The following is an 18,818-nucleotide window of genomic DNA, read 5'->3' on the forward strand; positions in this document are numbered from 1 at the left end:
TCAACTGCCACAGGTGTATTAAACATAGGATATTGTAGGACTATATCAGATGCAAATGAATTTGAAAAACATTATTTATTTGAAATTCTATAGAAATAAAAATTAAGATGTACCATAACTACCTATTCACTTAAAGATGCACATTTTAATGATACATTATTATATGAAAAACTTAAAAGAATGTCAAAAATAAAGTTAAAAAATATGACCTAAACTATAAGCTATATTCTAGCTAATGACAGAGCTAAACCATCATGTTTTTTAGACGTTGACATTCTTTCATCACACATGATAATTATGGATTACAAATACATACCATATGTACATACATATGAAAATCAACTGTGATCTTAGTTTCACTTAGCTTTATAGTTTTCAAAAATGTAAATAGATCATTGAATATTTTTGACAAATGACCTGTACTAATAGGAAGATTAGAAACTAAACAGAAAATTGAATCAAAAGTCATAGAATCTAAATTTGAATCCAGTCTCTGACAACAATCAACAGTGTGAGTACAAGCCGGTCTGCTTCTCTGGCCTTCTGTTTTCTGAACTCCAGAAAATAAGGATTAGGCAAGGTGGTCTAACAAACTTTATGACTCATAGCTTGATTTGGTATTAGGCAGAATTTTCTTCAGTGCAGTATTAACTAGTAAGACTCAAATAAATCAGTATTAGGGGTGTGGAAGAGTGGGTGTCCCCACAGCAAAATCTGGGTGAACTGAGTCCAGAACATAGACACTAATGCCGACCTCCCACATAGCATGCGTGGACAATAAATTGTTTCCTGCCTTCCCTTCAAGGATGGGGAAGAAACATCTGTCCCTGAGCTCTTTTTTAAGGACACAGTAAGTTACAAAACAGCAGCATCCCCAGCTAGTACGAGTCTGACTGAAGTAAAGTTTCTATTCACAAGGGGGATATATTTCTGGTGGCAGTAAAAACAATTTTGCTAGGTTTAATCAAAAGTGAAAAGGAATTCTAGAATGTTCCCTTTGAGCCACATCATCCATTGCTAATTCAGGGTGGGCCCAGCGATAAGGGTAATAAAAATATCCTTAGTGACTGAGAAAAAGAAATAGCAATTAAATGCACTTCAACCCAACATAAAATACCAAATTCTTTACTAAAATAATGTAAATAATAAAAAATGGGAGAAGGAGAAAATAGAAAAAACAGCATGGGATATGAAAGTAATTTAAGCAGTAAAGTTTAACACTGACTTACTTAGGAGTTACTATTATACATATAAACCACTGGGAATAAGCTGAATAAAAGGTTGAGACATATGCTTGACGATGACTTCTGTATCAAAACAACAAATGAAGAAACAACAGTCAGTGTTAAAAGCGAAAGCACCTTTCTTTGGCAAACAAATATAAGAGAAAAGAAAGGAAGAACTTAATATTGGAATTAACCATTCAGCGATAGGTTGGACACATGATTTATAAATCACAGCAAGGTGAGATAGTACTCAATTCTCTAACCATGCTTATGTGAAAAAGCTAAAACTGGCAAGAATAGCACCTATTTTTATACATTTGGGGAATAATTTATGACAGAATATTGAAAATAGAGTCACACTGACCTGCTCACGTCAGGAAACCTGATGGGAAAGTAAATAACTTGGCACTTGGGTCTGATGATGCTTTCCAGATCCTTGGGTCTGTGATCAGGAATCAACTTCATGAATTTTCCAATAGAAGTGAGAAATGACTCCATATTAAAAACTGAGTTGAATACCACCACATCAGCCACCAGGCTGCAAAGGGAAAGGATAAATGCATATGGTGAGCCCACGTTCGTTCAGTTCTTTTTATAACTTCTTTTATAAAGAAGCTTAAACACTTCTTTATTAATCACAGTTTTTACTGCATCTTGGGTTTGCAAAGAACTTGTCACTTCTCAGTTTTTATCAAAATGATCCTAAATATCAAGGGAAGTTAGATGGCAGGCATCAGAGAGGAAAGGTAGGAGAGGAATTCAGTGATTTAATGGGATTCTATGAGGCTTCAGAGCTCCCCTGGTTCCTTAGACAGTAAAGAATCTGCCTGCAATGTAGGAGACCTGGGTTCGATCCAGGAAGATCCTTAGAGAAGAGAATGGCTACCCACTCCAATACTCTTGCCTTGAGAATTCCATGGACGGAGGAGCCTTGCAGGGCTACATACCATGGGGTTGCAAAGAATCGGACATGACTGAGCCACTAACACTCTCACTTATGAGGCTTCATACCTAAGTATATTTTTTTTCTGCAATGCCAGGACTTTTCTGTAGTATCACCAAGAACATGAGGACCTTTCTCTCTGTGGCCCAGTTACCCATGTTGAGGTTTTATGTCAGTGATGTACTTTGATTTACACCACAGTATAGAGAACAAAAAATTTAGCATATTTTTCACTGCCTTTAAGGAGACTAATCCAGATAGAGTTATTTCACATTAGAGCATACCTTCATAACATGTGGTTAAAGTCTATTTCTCATTTTAACCTTTGTTTCAAGAAACTGTTAGGTTTTTGAAAGTTCTGAGACTATATACACAGAAAGGAGTATAAGAGAACTCTACAAGTAACTTATTCTATTATTCTATTAGACTTGGGAGAGTCAGAGCAATAGAAGAAACTGGTGAAAATGGACCCAGAAATCCATACCACCAGGTCCTACTGATTACATATTATAAAGGACCATAACACCATGAACCTTCAAAATTAACCAGAAGAAATAGAATACTGGCTGTTGCTTTTGATATAAATGCTGTGATCCTCTCCTTGGCACTTTTTTTAAAATTAAAAATAATCTAAAATATACAGTTAGAAGGAAATTTAAAACAAAGTTTATGTATCATAAATATGTCAGTAGTTTCCAAATTTGTGTATAACATTTCTTTGGAAACCAATGAACACAAATGATAACCATGGGTGAACTAGATAAAACAGGAGTATGTACTATGTTTCCTTTATGACTCAAAAAACCATTTTAATAAATCATTTTTTTGTTTTTTTAAAATAGCCCTCATTGCTTTAAGCAATGATTCCATGTCTCAGTGTCCCTGGATCTCAACATGATGCATACAAATGCTTTGATAAGAAGGTGTACAAGATCAAAGAGAAAACAGTTTTATTTCACTCTAAAAAGAACATCAAGAGAACTGAAAAGAAGACACCTAAGTCCACAAGACTGCAAAACACAAATGAATAAATAGAGTTTACAGAGCAGGAATATCATAACAAATCCTAAGTTTAGTTTAATTTGCGTTTACTGAGACAAAATTCCTACTATCAGTACACAGTGGAATGAAAAACCAACAAAAGGAATGTTGACCTATCCACTCCCACCCCTGCAAAGTTGTTTTCCCATACAAGCATTTTTTGTTTTTTTAGTTGCAACCTAGTGCAAATTTGGGGTTAGCAGTGATTACAACATGGATAATACAAGAGAATGTCACAGAAGTGCTGACACTACACTGAGCAATAAGGAAGCCAGTATAATAATATACCCAAAGTTGAAGGATGTTTTACAGCTAGTCTGTTTTCACTATATGTCACATATTTTAATAGCGACCCACAGGTCATAATATATAGTTACGACATGTGTTCATCAGTCAGAGGGTTAGTGAAACCTCTATTTAAGGTGAGTGCTTATGTCAGTCATCTCTGAAGTCCTTAACTGCCACACAGTCAAGAAAGAAATCTGACAGTGCCAACAAAAGCAGAAGTCAGCAAGAAAACTAAAGAAACATTTCAGGAAGCTGGAGTCATACTTTTCAAAGTGAATTTGAACTGGACTGCTTTCTGACATTCTTATTTTTCCTCTGGACGACTGCAAACCATTGCTTTCTCATTAAGAGTCCCAGCGACGATCAAGTCCATTTCTTTCTCTTCAAGTTCATCTACCAGTTTACCCTCTTGAGAAGAGCAATGCTCAAAAATCATGTATAAGATTTTATGGTCTCACTCCTTCTGAGCAAAAGCAATATTTTCTAAAACAGAGAGATGAGGGGTAGTGAGTAAATTTTTTTTTGCTATTTGCCCTCAAAGGGCATGCAACTCAACTACATATATTCTTAAAAACCCAGTCTTTGCCAAATTAAAGAACCAAGATAGTTTACAGAAATACTCTTTTTCATGCATTTCCTCTCTGATATGAGTGGGTGTAACTTCCATTAACTTTAAAGCCATCCATAAAGGGAAAAACAGACTTAATTTTTTTCCCCAGTTATTTCTCAGGGGTAATAAACACACACTATCTGAGGAAAAGAATGATGCTAATTCAAGAAACCAAAAGAATATTACAAATGTTTTCCATATTGATAAAGTATAAAATGATTTCATTTTTGTCTTTAAAACATATTTTCCCTCTCTGTTTCAATATAAAATAAAGTATTTTAATTTTATTATGAAATTTTAAAACGGTTGCTTTTTTTTTACGAGACATTTGACGGGAAGCAGCGCCTCTCTATTTTGATAGCATTGCTACTTCACAATTGAAGCAGCTTGTAAAAATGATTGCAGGAAAACATTTACAAAATGCTCAAAACACAGAAGTATTACCAGCTAGCTGTTTTTCTATGTCAACGAAACTATGGAATATACTAGCAAAAGAGATGGGTGTCTGCTTAAGCACATCATCAACCCCAAAGGCTAATAACTATTAAAAATGGTGAGTAAACTGTACCCAATCACTGCCAAACTGACTCCATTTGAGTGTTGCAGTTATGTCGATGGGATCCAATAGCAAAGCTGTTTCAGAGTCGTTACTAACTTCTTTTATTAACTAAGTTTCAAGAGATTCACTTTGTTGAAGTAACAAAAGAGAAGGACCATCACCTTTGAAATGTCATGGTATTTTAAGGCTAGGCAATTTCAGAAGACTCAATGAGGGGAAGAAAAAAAAACCAAACATCACCTAAAGATTCATTTTCCATAGTTTTCTTACAAACAATAAAAATAAAAGGACAAAAATCTCTTGCTCTGTTACGCTTTAATTTTTGTTTACTCTTCTGTACATTTCTATTTTGATTTTGGCTGGATACATTGAAAGTAGCTGGTAAATAAAAGTTGAATAACTGCCTTTTCTAAAAGTAAGTCTCACACAACAGATGATGGAATAAGGGGCTGAAGGAGGTCCCTGACAGCCCTTTGCTTCTATTTTGAATGTTGTAGAAAATACAGTTAAATAACTAGCTCAACATATAATCAGGTTGCTACACATATGTATTTTATTTAAAAAATTAGTTGTTCTCTTATATGTATATATATATATATATTGCAGAGGCACAAGTAATTCTTACCATGGAAGGTATATTTAAATATTTGCTCCTAATATAAGGTATTTTAAAAAATATGTGTACCGTAGGTCTCTAGATTTAAAAGTTAACTATAGGAAAAAGATGGCAAAGGACTAAATACAGTGATACAATCTATACCTACCAGGAGAGAATTTGGTTGTATCCATATTGGAAATCCCTCTCCTGACATTTCTTGACAGGATATACCAATTGGTTCTCATGAAAGTACAGAATCTTTTTCAATTTCCCAAGGTCAGGTCGAAGGGCAGCCAGTTCAGTCAGGTTAAGCACTGAGCTTGTGAAGAGGATCCTAGGAAAGAAGGAAATTAGGGTTACCATCCTGAGCATACTTGAAGGGGCATTCTTCACCTTCTCTTCTCTCCACTCATCCTACCCCAAGGAAAACACATCCCCTATAGGGACACATCAAGAGTTAAGCCTAATACCATGTAGCAGCATTCTAAGTTTTGATCTCTTAAAAAGCAGCTGCTAAGAACTATAAAAGCCCTGAATCTCATTGGTCTTCTCAGCTCAGTTACTGAGAGATGCAAAAAAAAAAAAAAAAAGCTGGATGGATTTTATTGAAAAAGGCAAGAAAAGCTCTATCTGAAGGACAAATGGAACAAAGATAAGGCTGACTGGGGAATACTTTGCTTGCCAGTTTCATTACACTTTACTTCTTTATGCAACCAACTACTGAAATTCAATATATGAGCAGGAATGGCACATGTTCGTGTTATGACATAAACCCTTTTGATTTATGCAACAGACTTATCTAGTGAGGGAGGGCTTTTTCTCTTAGCATGTTTCTCACTGCCCCTCTTTTAAATATTCTGCAGTATTTCTGGAGTTGGTTTTATATTTTCTTCTCGATTACTGGACTGCTAATGGCACCAGATGTACAGTCTTTAATATCCCTTATACAAAACCTAAATTTAAAAAATGAAGAAAGGCTGGTTCCTTGTCTCTGGGGGGAAAAAAGGAAACTGAATGTCTACATATCTATGTTTATAAATGAAATAGTGTCTATTTACTCATTAATTCCACAAACATTTATTATAAATGCCTACTATGTACCAGGGTCAAGCCAGGAAGAGAAAAGGTGAACAAGACAGCCCGCCGAATGAATGCTGTCTATAATAGTGACATGAACAAAATATCTAGAGGACAAACAGACAACTGTCTGGGACAACTTGGAAATATTTCACTAATGAGGGGGCTAACACATGTGGACACAAAAGAGGGACAAATTACAGTCCCTGAGCAGCTAGGGACATTTAGATGGAACAATTCTGATGAAATGCCACCTTTATAACATAATATAGAATCATTTAACCCTTACAGCTTTAATTCCCATTCTAAAAACTGAGATTCAAGAAGGTTAAGAGTTTTTCTTAGAAATCACACTGGTAGAAAGTAGCAAAGCAGAGACTCCTGGTCTTTTAAGCCCGAAGTACTATTCATTACACTACAGATATGAATTCGTTGTGTACCACTTACATTGCAGATGCTTTTTATTGTACTTAATAAATACAAAATAGCATCCTTGTTATTACCATGATTACAACTACTATAAATTCTCCCTGCTGACAAGCCAAATGACTAACTTCAGGTGTTTATATGATCTGCAGCACTAGCCTTTCACATAAGAAGAATAATTACATAATAACAGCATATATCATAAATGGGAATTCAAGTGTCTTCTTCATGGACTAAAAGAGGAACACAAGACCCAAAAGTAGAGACGTTTCTAAACTCACATTGCTGTGTTAATGTTATTATTTATTGCTTTAAAGTAAAAAATCTTATCATGAAGATGCATTTTAAATTGTCTACTTGTACTCAACTAAAGCAAATAGAAAATTTATATCCTGAAAATGTCCTCTATTTTGTCCAAAAATATTCCCACTACCATCAAGTATAAACTTTTCTAAAACTAGGACTGGGGACTTCCCTGATGATCCAGTGGTTAAGACTCTGCACCCAATGCAAGGAGAATGAGTTTGATTCCCAGTCAGGGAACTAAGATCCTGCATGCACATAGTGGGGACAAAAAATAAAAAAGAAACCAAAAATTCTGAAATACAAAGATATTTGCTTATCTTCAAATCTGATCTTTAGCAGAGAGAAAAATAAAATTTAAACTCAATCAATATTTTCCTTAAAAAAAAAAAAAGGTGGTGATTGGTAGAGCAAGTTATTGAGTAATACTTCTCCCTCCCTCTTTTCCTGCTCCCACCCTCAACATACTATTGCAAGCAATGACTCAATCATTGAGACCTAAGTAAACATGATGCATTCACACACAAGGAAGAAAAATTCATTAACTACAGCTTCCATCTATTAATTACATGGAGAAGTAACTTCCATTAATTAATGGAGAAATTTGGTAGACATCAATGTACCAAGTGATCATACTTAATATGAACAATGGTGGATCAAAAGGATATCATGTATTTCCCAATACATGATAGAAAGAGATTGCCAATTCCTGCCCCAATGTTTAATCTGAATTTGGTCATGAGGAAACAGCCTGCCAGTTGCAAAATAAATGGGGCTGGATCTTCAAGAATGTCAAGGTCATAAAAGGAAAAAGAAAATCTAGAGTAAAGGGGAATAAAGAGATCCCCAAACAAAATGCAGTGTGTGATCCTTGATGGGATACTGAATGGGGAAAAAAAACAACTATAAAAGATATAAGGACAATAGGGAAACTCTGAGTATTGGGTTGAATATAAAATTGTAAAGTTTTATCAGTCTTGAAGTGTAGTAATTTTACTGCTGTTATATAGGAGAATATCCTCATTCTTAGGAGACATGTTGAATTATTTATTCAACATGTAAAATATCATAATGTCTGCAACTAATTCTTAAATGGTTTGGTCAAAAGGTCACTAATAGCAAATATTCAAATATTCATAGAAATGTTTATAATTGATTAAATAAATGGTATATTGTAACTCACTGATCTACCTTTACCAATTTTTAAGGTATACATTTATAAAACTACAAATTTGGGAGGATATGCATTAGATGGCAGAAAGTAGAAGGGAAAAATATGTTACATTCTAAAATAATAAATCCCTCATATATGTATTTCTAGTCATAATCCAATTGTTCATTTGCTCCATGGGAATTATCCTCAGGGTGGAACATCTGTAGCAAATGTTTAACTAAAGCAAGGCCTTCACTCTCCTCCAACCACACACCACCTCTCTTTACCCTACCTACCAAACTGATCCACAATCAAGGAATCCAAATTTAAAACTGAACCTTCCAAATAGAAGTTCTCAAATGAAAGGCTGCAATACATTCAGAAGTAAAATGGCAATGGTTTTCACAATATTACCCATTTGGGACTGCCCACACCAACATTTCCTTCAGTTTGTTCAGTCATTAATAAGAAACTCATTTTATTTTTATAACTAATTTTGAAATAGCCCTCACTACTTCTAAATTGTGGAAATTATCTCCAACAGAATTAAAACATTTCTCTTTGCTTTTTCCTTGTAAAATGGTAGTTAAATTGGACAATAAGCAACTCCTCAAATATTCAGCTCAGTGATACCTATAAAGAAGTGAGGAAGATGCTCACACACACACACAAAAAACAGGTAAGATTCATAGGCAATTTTTACTTTGCTCTCTTTTATCAATTAAAAAAAAAAGGTACAATAACACAATGAATGACATCACTCAATCAGCAGTTAAACCCTCGGTTCCCAGTGTTCATCTTGCCTCAGGTATTATTTAAGCAATAAATCCTAACAAGGTGAGCTTTATCATCCCACACTGTGTCTCTGGCAGGAAAGGGCACAAGGTGATAGCAAAAAGCACTAGGAACAAGATAATTCCTGACAGCTGCTGCTTGAGCACAAGTTAAATTGAACAGTTTATCTCAGCATGAAGATGTTATAAGGTTTTATGTTTAATATTTTTAAATTAACATAAACCCAGAGAAAGCAGTTGGGCAATCTTTCACAAACATGACATACTACAATCACTGTATAAGCTGGATTAGTACTTATTACCATGCTACTAGAGAATTAAGCTGTTTTTAGACCACCAAAGAGCTTTAAATTGCAACTTTTGTCTCTGTAAGAGAAACCTATATTTAAAATGTCTGCTAAATTCAAATTAACGGCTACATCATTAGCTCACCATCTCACCAAAAGTATAAGTAAGCTGCTATTAAAATCGTCTAACCAAAATGGTTCTGTGTTATAAGGACGTTTTAGTATTTGGAATTGTATCCATATACATGCTTCAGGTATTTCCAATACACATTAGACCTGCAATCTGAGTCACATTTGCTTAAGGAATTATTCAACATAATTAAATTCAAGATTTTATTTTTCTCTGATTCAGTTTGAATATACTTGTTGTTTGCCTTTCATCTTATTTTCTTGATGAATCAAAAGAGATGTTAAAATATACCTAAGCAGTGTAGCTGTATGACTACTGTTATCAAGATGCATACTTTTATACCTTAAAAGTATGAAGTATGAAGGGGCAGTGAAATGAGAAACAGGACAGGCATTCAGTATTCTAACCACTGTCATATACAATCAAGGAGAAAATCCTTCATGTACTAGTTACTCTTGCCCAATAAAATCTTTTCAATAGCCTCCCACTTTCCAAAACAATTTATCACATAAAGGGATACAGAACACAATTTAACACAGATACTAATGTGCATTGTTATTTATACTTAAACAATTTCTTACAGGTCTTCCTCAAGACTTTAACAGAAAAATCAGTGCCTTCTTCCAGCTGTGTCACTTTGCTGAAAACTCAAACTTTGAATTCTCCTTTGAATACTCAAACTCCTTTGAATACTCAAACTTTGAATTCAAAGTTTGAATACTCAAATTTTGAATACTCAAAATAAACCCTTTTCCAGATTCACACTGCCTAACCTCACTACCTAAATCTTTCTTCATTCTTTCGTTGCCTATCTTGAGTTTCTGTTCCTTGATATCTGCTTCCAGGATTCTAGATCCCATATCTTCTGTGATAAAATATTTTCTGCATCATGAAAAACTTCCCTATCTATACTGTTCAATATGGCAGCAGCTAGCTAACATGACTATAAAGCACTTGCAATGTTGCTAGTGTACTGAAAAACTAAATTTTAAATTTAAGTTTAAATTAAATTAGGCATAAAGTAATTGGAAAGCACAGCTCAGATGGACCAACTTCCTTTAACCCAACACTCCACCCATCCTACCCGAATGCAATGCCTCACTGAATTGATTTCTTTGTACAGACTCTTGATTGACTTATGATAATTTAATTTCTCAGTTCCTGCTGACTTACTGAATTTCATCTACCAGGGTCTCGAATTCTAGAAGCCTAGAATGATAATTTTTTACCTTCTGATAATTAGAAAATACATGTTCATTACAGAACATGTTTTAAATTTAAAAAACATAAATGAAGGAATGCACAACCACCCTGGAAGAGATGGCTACTATTTGCATTCTGGTGCTTATTTAGTCAGTCTACATTAAGCATCTATTATTTGCAAGGTACTAAACTAAATGAGAGAGAAATATCAATAACCTCAAATACGCAGATATGGCAGAAAGTGAAGAGGAACTAAAAAGCCTCTTGAAGAAAGTAAAAGAGGAGAGTGAAAAAGTTGGCTTAAAGCTCAACATTCAGAAAACTAAGATCATGGCATCTGGTCCCATCACTTCATGGCAAATAGATGGGGAAACAGTGGAAACTGTGTCAGACTTTATTTTGGGGGGCTCCAAAATCACTGCAGATGGTGACTGCAACCATGAAATGAAAAGACGCTTACTCCTTGGAAGGAAAGTTATGACCAACCTAGATAGCATATTAAAAAGCAGAGACATTACTTTGCCAGCAAAGGTCCATCCAGTCAAGGCTATGGTTTTTCCAGTGGTTATGTATGGATGTGAGAGTTGGACTGTGAAGAAAGCTGAGCACCGAAGAATTGATGCTTTTGAACTATGGTGTTGAAGAAGATTCTTGAGAGTCCCTTGGACTGCAAGGAAATCCAACCAGTCCATTCTAAAGGAAATCAGTCCTGGGTGTTCATTGGAAGGACTGATGCTGAAGCTGAAACTCCAATAATTTGGCCACCTCATGCGAAAAGTTGACTCATTTGAAAAGACCCTGATGCTGGGAGGGATTGGGGGCAGGAGGAGAAGGGGACGACAGAGGACAAGATGGCTGGGTGGCATCACCTACTTGATGGACGTGAGTTTGAATGAACTCTGGAGTTGAAGATGGACAAGGAGGCCTGGTGTGCTGCAATTCATGGGGTTGCAAAGAGTCAGACACGACTGAGTGACTGAACTGAACTGAATTGAAACTAAATGATGGACCCAAAAGGGAGAACAAAGTAGCTAAAGCAAGAAGAAAATTGGCAGGCTGAGAAACTGAATAAGGACCAAGGAAACTGGAGCCATTTGTTCAACAAGTCACCAGAGAAGATGTTGAGGATGTCAATGGGCCTCTGTGAGACACAAAATGTACTTTGAACTTTATTGCAAGAGCAATGGGAAGAGAATAAAGGGTTTTAATTACAGAAATGATAAAACAATAAATGCATATTTGATGGATTTACCTTTACTCTTTCATTCTGTAATATGTATAAATTATTACAATTTTATTTTTTGCTTTTAGTATTTTACATGCTTTGCTATGTTAACAATTTCCAAAACACATATTTTAACAGATTTCAAGATACGATGTGTCATAATGTCATCATCGGAACATAAGTTTTAGAAATTTAGATATATGTTTAGACTTATTTAAATACATAAAGTCTAATTTTTTTCTTATATAATCTATGTTTCTATTACATCTGTTTATGTATTTCATGAGCTGTTTATTATTTTTTAATATCAGAAAACATTACTCTGACTGCAGTATGGAAAACAGACTGCAAATAGAATCATTTTGGAAGAAGGGACAACAGTAAGGAAAAGATATGATGGCGGCTTGAACTAAGATGATAGCACTGATGGTGCTGAGAAGCTGTCTGATGGGGTTTGCTGATGAACTGGATGTGAGAAGTGAAAGAGAAGAGTGTTATCCTTTGCTCCACTGTGTCACTTTCAAAGTGTGTTGACAGTGTTTTAATGTAACTGGGAGCTCAGTGATACATACATGCATATATGAAAATTATTTCCAAAGTCTTTGGCTTAAATATATTTTTAAAATTTATTTTTTAAAAAAACCTGTGTAGAAAGATAACTGAGTTCTAATCACTAATCCCTGATATAAAACATCATTTTAACTATGTTTAGTTGTCAGCTACTTGATCTTAATTAGAACATGTCCACTGCACGCTATAATGCTATGGATTCTCAAAAACCTTGAAGAACACATATAACCAAATGTTCCCATTTGCTGAAACAATTAAAATTATAAGATGAAAGCCATATTTAAAGGGAAAAGAAACAGGGAATTCCCTGAAAGTCCAATTGTTAGGACTCAGCGCTTTCACTCCTAGGGCCTGAGTTTGATTCCTGGTTGGAGAAAGATCCTGCAAGCTGCAAAACATGGCCAAAAATAATAATAAATAAAAATAAAAAAATAAATTAAGGAGAAAGAAATGTAGTCACTTAATTTGCTAGGTTCTTGTGGGAGATAATTTACAAGCTAATAGTCTCCCAAAAGCTGTCCCATGATGTAGCATCAATTAAGAGGTTAGTTTTGGTTTTTTCCACTATGTAATATTTTTTTCCTGTGCTTATCATGAATGCTAGAAGAACACAATACAAAGAATATGTGTTCAAAAGGCAAGGTATTGAGGTCTGTAAGCAGGACCTTCCATTAAGTAGTATCTCCAATTGGTTTCTTAATATCTATCCACCCTACTGTCATCAGCACTCTGAACTGCCTTAAAGATGCTTCAGGAGACAAATTACATAATACCTGTTTAGTGCTTTCTTAGCTAACAGTGCCTCTTAAATCCAGGTATCTCTTAAATCACTCAAGCAAACTCTCAAGTATTTTAATTTTTCAAGACACTCAGTAATTATGTTTGTAACAAGAAAGGAATTAACAGGAAGGAAAGATGAGCCTATTACTGAAAAAAATAAAAAATAAACTGAAATTTTTACTGTGTCAAAAACACTTTTATGTATTTGGGGACTAGAATATGTTAGGCATATTCTCGTAAGGGACAAAGTAACAAGAGCCAATCAGAACATTTATAGATATATCTGTTTTAGACTATCGATAAGTCAACAAATCAAAATATTGTCAAGTCTTTTGACTTGACAAGCTAAGAAGTATATTATCCCAGTTCCAAAAGAGCTGACAATATAATTGGCAAAACAAGCCACAAGTACAGGAAACATTAAATAACAATAAATTTTAAAAAACGTAAGTAACAGGATAGGCAGCTCTGTCCTGCCCAAGAAATGTCACAAAGCAGTGGAAGGCTGATTATGAATGAGGAGATAGGCACTAAGCTCCATCAGTTCAGAGGAAGAACAGAAAACTAAGGGCAGCGGAAAACCAGGAAGTCTCAAGTTTACTGAACATAACAGGGAAGGCCTGCGTTCAGAGGTTTTGGGTCCAGAAGGATCAGTGTTAGTTAAATAAATCAGAGAGGAAGGACAATTAGCTAAAGTTAAGGATTTGAAAAAAATAAAAGGAAATAAACAGGTTAAACTAAAAAGGTTTTAGAACCTACAGGTAACCGAATATAGCATTAGAAGTTCATACTTTACCTGCCAACCATATAGGGATACCTTATGCATTTATTATCATACTAGGAAAGCTTTATTTCTTCTTACTGTCCTTAATTGAGTTAAGAATGCTCATTGGCAAAGAAAAGTGGTAGTAAAACAAGAGAATAAGGAATCAGATGAAGTACCACCATCACTACCACTCTCAAAATAAGGGAGGTTGCTCTACACATAAACAAATACAGATAAAACCAGTTCATTTAAAAGCATGGCTGTCCATCATTACTTTCTAATAACGAAATCCTTAATACAAGTTTCTGAAAGTGCATCTTTTTGTTTAATCATTATCGTAAGAGATGTGTCCTATTATTCCCATTTTACCATTTAAGAAGTTAAAATGCAAAAGGTTTGATTAAGTGCTAAGACAACAGCAGTTATTAAGAGGCAGAGATGAGTTTCAAATCAAACTGATCTGGACTCAAAGCCCCTGCTATTATAGTTATTCACACAGATTTTGAATCATCAGAGATTAGAACATAACAATGTTTCCTGTTAACTGTACTTATGAGAGTCTATGTCTTGAGAAATAAAAGAATATAAGGTACAGTTCAGTTCAGTTCAGTCGCTCAGTCGTGTCCGACTCTGCGACCCCATGCATCGCAGCACACCAGGCCTCCCTGTCCATCACCAACTCCCAGAGTTCACTCAGACTCATGTCCATCGAGTCAGTGATGCCATCCAGCCATCTCATCCTCTGTTGTCCCCTTCTCCTCCTGCCCCCAATCTCTCCCAGCATCAGAGTCTTTTCCAGTGAGTCAACTCTTTGCATGAGGTGGCCAAAGTACTGGAGCTTCAGCTTTAGCATCATTCCCTTCCAAAGAAATCCCAGGGCTGATCTCCTTCAGAATGGACTGGTTGGATCTCCTTGCAGTCCAAGGGACTCTCAAGAGTCTTCTCCAACACCACAGTTCAAAAGCATCAATTCTGCAGCGCTCAGCCTTCTTCACAGTCCAACTCTCACATCCATACATGACTACTGGAAAAACCATAGCCTTGACTAGACGGACCTTAGTCGGCACAAACCTGTACTAACCCAGGCAGTTTTGTTTCATCCCTTCATTCATCACATATTTACTGAATGATTATAGTGTTAGACAAATTGTGGAAAGGTGATGACCATCAATGAAGGATCTCCTGAAGAAATGCAATCTAGGCACCACTCTGAATAATAGGAAGGAGTCAGCAGGCTGAAACAACAAAGAGTTGATTGGGACAAGGGGACAGAGAGAAGTGGATGATATTAAGAGCAATGAAGGAAACAGAAATGTCTGACTTGGTGATGGGGAGGGAGAGGGAGAGGTTAAAGGTGACTCAAGGGTTTCTAGCTTGTGTAATCAGCCAGGTAGTAGTACCATTCCTTAACATAAGAGAAAATTTATCAGCAGTTGGAGTAGAGGAGAAATATTGAGACAGATTTTAAAAATGTTGAATGTAAGTGGAGTAGAGAAAGGTGAAAAAACCTGCCTTGGAAATTTAATTAAACTAAAGGGTTTGGTCACCAAATGTGTCTGTTAAAAATGTGAGTTTGGATTGTTATATAAGTTTACATATTGTAATACATGTTTCTGACATATTTCATATGGTATCTTGCTTCCTCCCATTAAGAGTATATACTTCTTGATGAGATAAATTAGATCTGCTGTTCTTTTCTTTAGTATCCTTAGTTTCCCCAACATGGCAGTTACTACTCTGGATCTTAAGTTCTTTTACAGCAAGCCTTATATGTATCTTCCTTGTTCACTCCCTTATCTCAGGTGCTCAGTAAATGTTTTCAAATAAATGAATCAATAAATCATTCATTCATTCATTACTTCAATGATACTGAGAAAATCAAGCCACTTTTACTATTTATAGTAAAGTGTTCAGTATGACATTTACTCCTACCATTAAAAAACAAATTGCAAAGAATCTCAGGCTGCCCAAAGAAAGCACTTTCTTACTTTGACATCCAATACAATTCTAGGAAGTGTTACCTGATGCTGTGTTTGATGGAGTCCTGGCTTCCCTGATGGCTCAGACAGTAAAGAATCTGCCTGTAATGCAGAGACCCGGGTTTGATCCCTGGGTTGGGAAGAGTCCCCTGGAGAAGGGAAAGGCTACTCACTCCAGTATTCTTGCCTGGAGAATTCCATGGACAGAGGAATCTGGCAGGCTACAGTCCACGGAGTTGCAAGGACTCAGACAGTATTAAGGGACTGACACTTCCACATTCACTTTGATGGAGTCCATTACTTTTTCCTAAGGTCCTTAATAATGTGCTAGGCAATGTTCTCTGCTTTACCATGCTAATGTATCAAGGACTGAAGATACCATCCAAGAGACAAGGAACTCCTGGGGAAAGGCAGGTGTCAATCTGGTATAAAGATCTGGAATGTACAATATAATGATAATAATTCCTGTCATCTTCAGGGATTCATGATCATCACCCTTGAAGAAGTTAACTCAATTAACATGCAAAGCACATCTAACTTGCTGAGTGTGCTGGGAACACTTCATATGGTGTTTTATCTCCATAAACTAATATAATTAGTATGTGAAATATTTATAATTCACCTCATGATTAATCTATCATAGAAAACTATTCCTTAACAGCAACATATCATTTTATATTGGAATACCCATGCCACTCTTGAGTCCCTGGAGTTCATTTCTAAACAGTATAAAGTTGGAAGACTAGACACCCAAGGTAATGGTTATAACTCATTTGTCACTGCAGCCCAACCCTACCAGTGTTGTCAAAGATCACACAAATTTAAGGACACACTGACCAGTCAAGCTAGAAGCTATTGCTTAAATAGATGCAAAAAGCTCAGTTCAGGCACAAGCCTAAGAAACATGCCATAGGCAAACACAGGGTTGCTTTTAGATATTATCATCATTTAGGCTTGATTATGACCCAGGAATAATTAAAATAATCACAACAACAACAATAATAATATCTGCTTCCTGGCATCAACTAAACTATTCCTAATAATCATGGAGAGAAAGGTATTTTGTGCCCAAATAGCTAATAAACAAGGATAAATATGATAGCCCGATAATTTTACTGAATCACCTTTACTGCTAAAACTAACAAGAACAAAGAAAAATACCTCCTAAATATTCAGTCTTTTTATAATGGGTCATAAATCTAAATTTTTCCATGCTTATGAGTATTTCCTTTAAATTTGCTTCTCAGAGTCCTATAGTCTACTGAGTTGTTCTATCACTTGATTTGTGACATTTTGTTGCTATACTTCTCATAGAGATTATTCCTGTGTTTTGATTACTTCTGCTATGTTTGTTCTGGCAAGTCCAAGACTGTTCTTTGAAAGCTTCCCTGAATTTGGTGCTTACTATGTCATTTGAAGAAATACCTTCCCACAAATAATTTATTTAGTATCCCCAATGTTTTGCTATTTTACCCATCACTTTAACTATAAGGATATCACTAAGTAATTAATTATAAAAGTTAATGCCAGCAGAGTGCACTGTGCACAGTAGGCACTCAAAAAGTGTCTGGGAGAGTGAAATGTTAACTAAAGTAGTACATCACAACACAAAAAGAATTTGAGGCTTCCCTGGTGGGTTAATGGTGGGGAACCCGCCTATCAATCCAAGAGACACAGGTTCCATCCCTGGGAAGATCCCACATGCTTGGAGCAACTAAGCATGTTTGCCACAACTACTGGGCCTGTGTTCTAAAGTCCAGGAGCCACAACTACTGAGCCCACATGTGACATCAATTACTGAAGCCCTGACACCCTAGAACCCATGTTCGGCAACAAGAGAGATCTCCGGGATGAGACACCCATGCACCGCAAGTAGAAAGTAGCCCCTTCTTGCCACAACTAGAGAAAAGCCCACGCAGCAAGGAAGACCCAGCACAGGCAAAAATACATAAACAAAAACTATTAAAAAAAAAAAAGAATTTGAAGGGATGAGTCCCCAGATTGTGTCCTGGTCTCTTACATTTTTAAAGATGAGACATTTGATAAACATCTATTTGCTGAATCCTGTTTCTTTTTCATCAAGCCAACAAGGTGAAAATTCTAAGATTGTATTTCCCAATCTATAGCACAGAAGGGAAAACACTTAAAAGTTCGTTTTTTGAAAGATCTGAACTTCCCATTTGAATAGAGTAAAATGAAAATTACAAATTTTTCTACATGGCTAAGTTTCCCAAATAAAAACTTTTTCAGTATGCTTCACTTGATCACAACTTAAATACCTGCCTCCCCATTGTTTTTTTTTTAATTAAAATATACATACATACACAGACACACATACACAGAAGTCGCTCAGTCGTGTCTGACTCTGCGACCCCATGGATTGTAGCCCACCAGGCTCCACAGTCCATGGGAGTTTTCAGGTATGAATACTGGAGTGGGTTGCCATTACCTTCTCCAGGGGATCTTCCTGACCCAGGGATCGAACCCGGGTCTCCCGCATTGTAGGCAGACGCTTTACCATCTGAGCTACCAGGAAAGTCCAAAATATACATAGGTACAGTGGAAAACAGATGAAAAATACAAAATGCTATATAAACAATATTACTGAGATTATTTTAAAATGAAGTATTCAGGTCATTCAACACAACCTATTTGACAGGGTAACTCTCTGAGATGCATCTTGTTCTCCCCTACCAAGGTCACACTGCCTGACCAGGTGAATGAGAAGCACAAAACGAGGTCACTTGCCCTGGGTTAGCCAGCTAGAAGCAAAACTGGAACCAGGATAGTCAGTAATAGCAAGGAAGTCATGGGTACTACTAGTGAGCTGCCAGTAGTGGGGACAGCTTCAATTTAGACA

At 35.9% G+C, this 18,818-nt stretch overlaps 1 protein-coding gene across 3 annotated transcripts in view; it reads right to left on the reverse strand.

Moving 5' to 3' along the window:
* GTDC1 (glycosyltransferase like domain containing 1) overlaps positions 1-18,818 on the reverse strand; it is a 347,990-nt gene that overhangs the window by 233,825 nt on the left and 95,347 nt on the right. For all 3 annotated transcript variants that reach the window (XM_040228395.1, XM_040228394.1, XM_040228396.1), the window contains 2 exons: positions 5,432-5,599; positions 1,591-1,764 (listed from right to left, as the gene is read on the reverse strand). In XM_040228395.1, coding sequence (XP_040084329.1) covers positions 1,591-1,764; positions 5,432-5,599 — 342 coding nt within the window. The remainder of the gene's footprint in view (positions 1-1,590; positions 1,765-5,431; positions 5,600-18,818) is intronic.

This window comes from Oryx dammah, unplaced genomic scaffold (assembly GCF_014754425.2).
Source record: "Oryx dammah isolate SB20612 unplaced genomic scaffold, SCBI_Odam_1.1 HiC_scaffold_27, whole genome shotgun sequence".
Lineage (NCBI taxonomy): Eukaryota > Metazoa > Chordata > Mammalia > Artiodactyla > Bovidae > Oryx > Oryx dammah.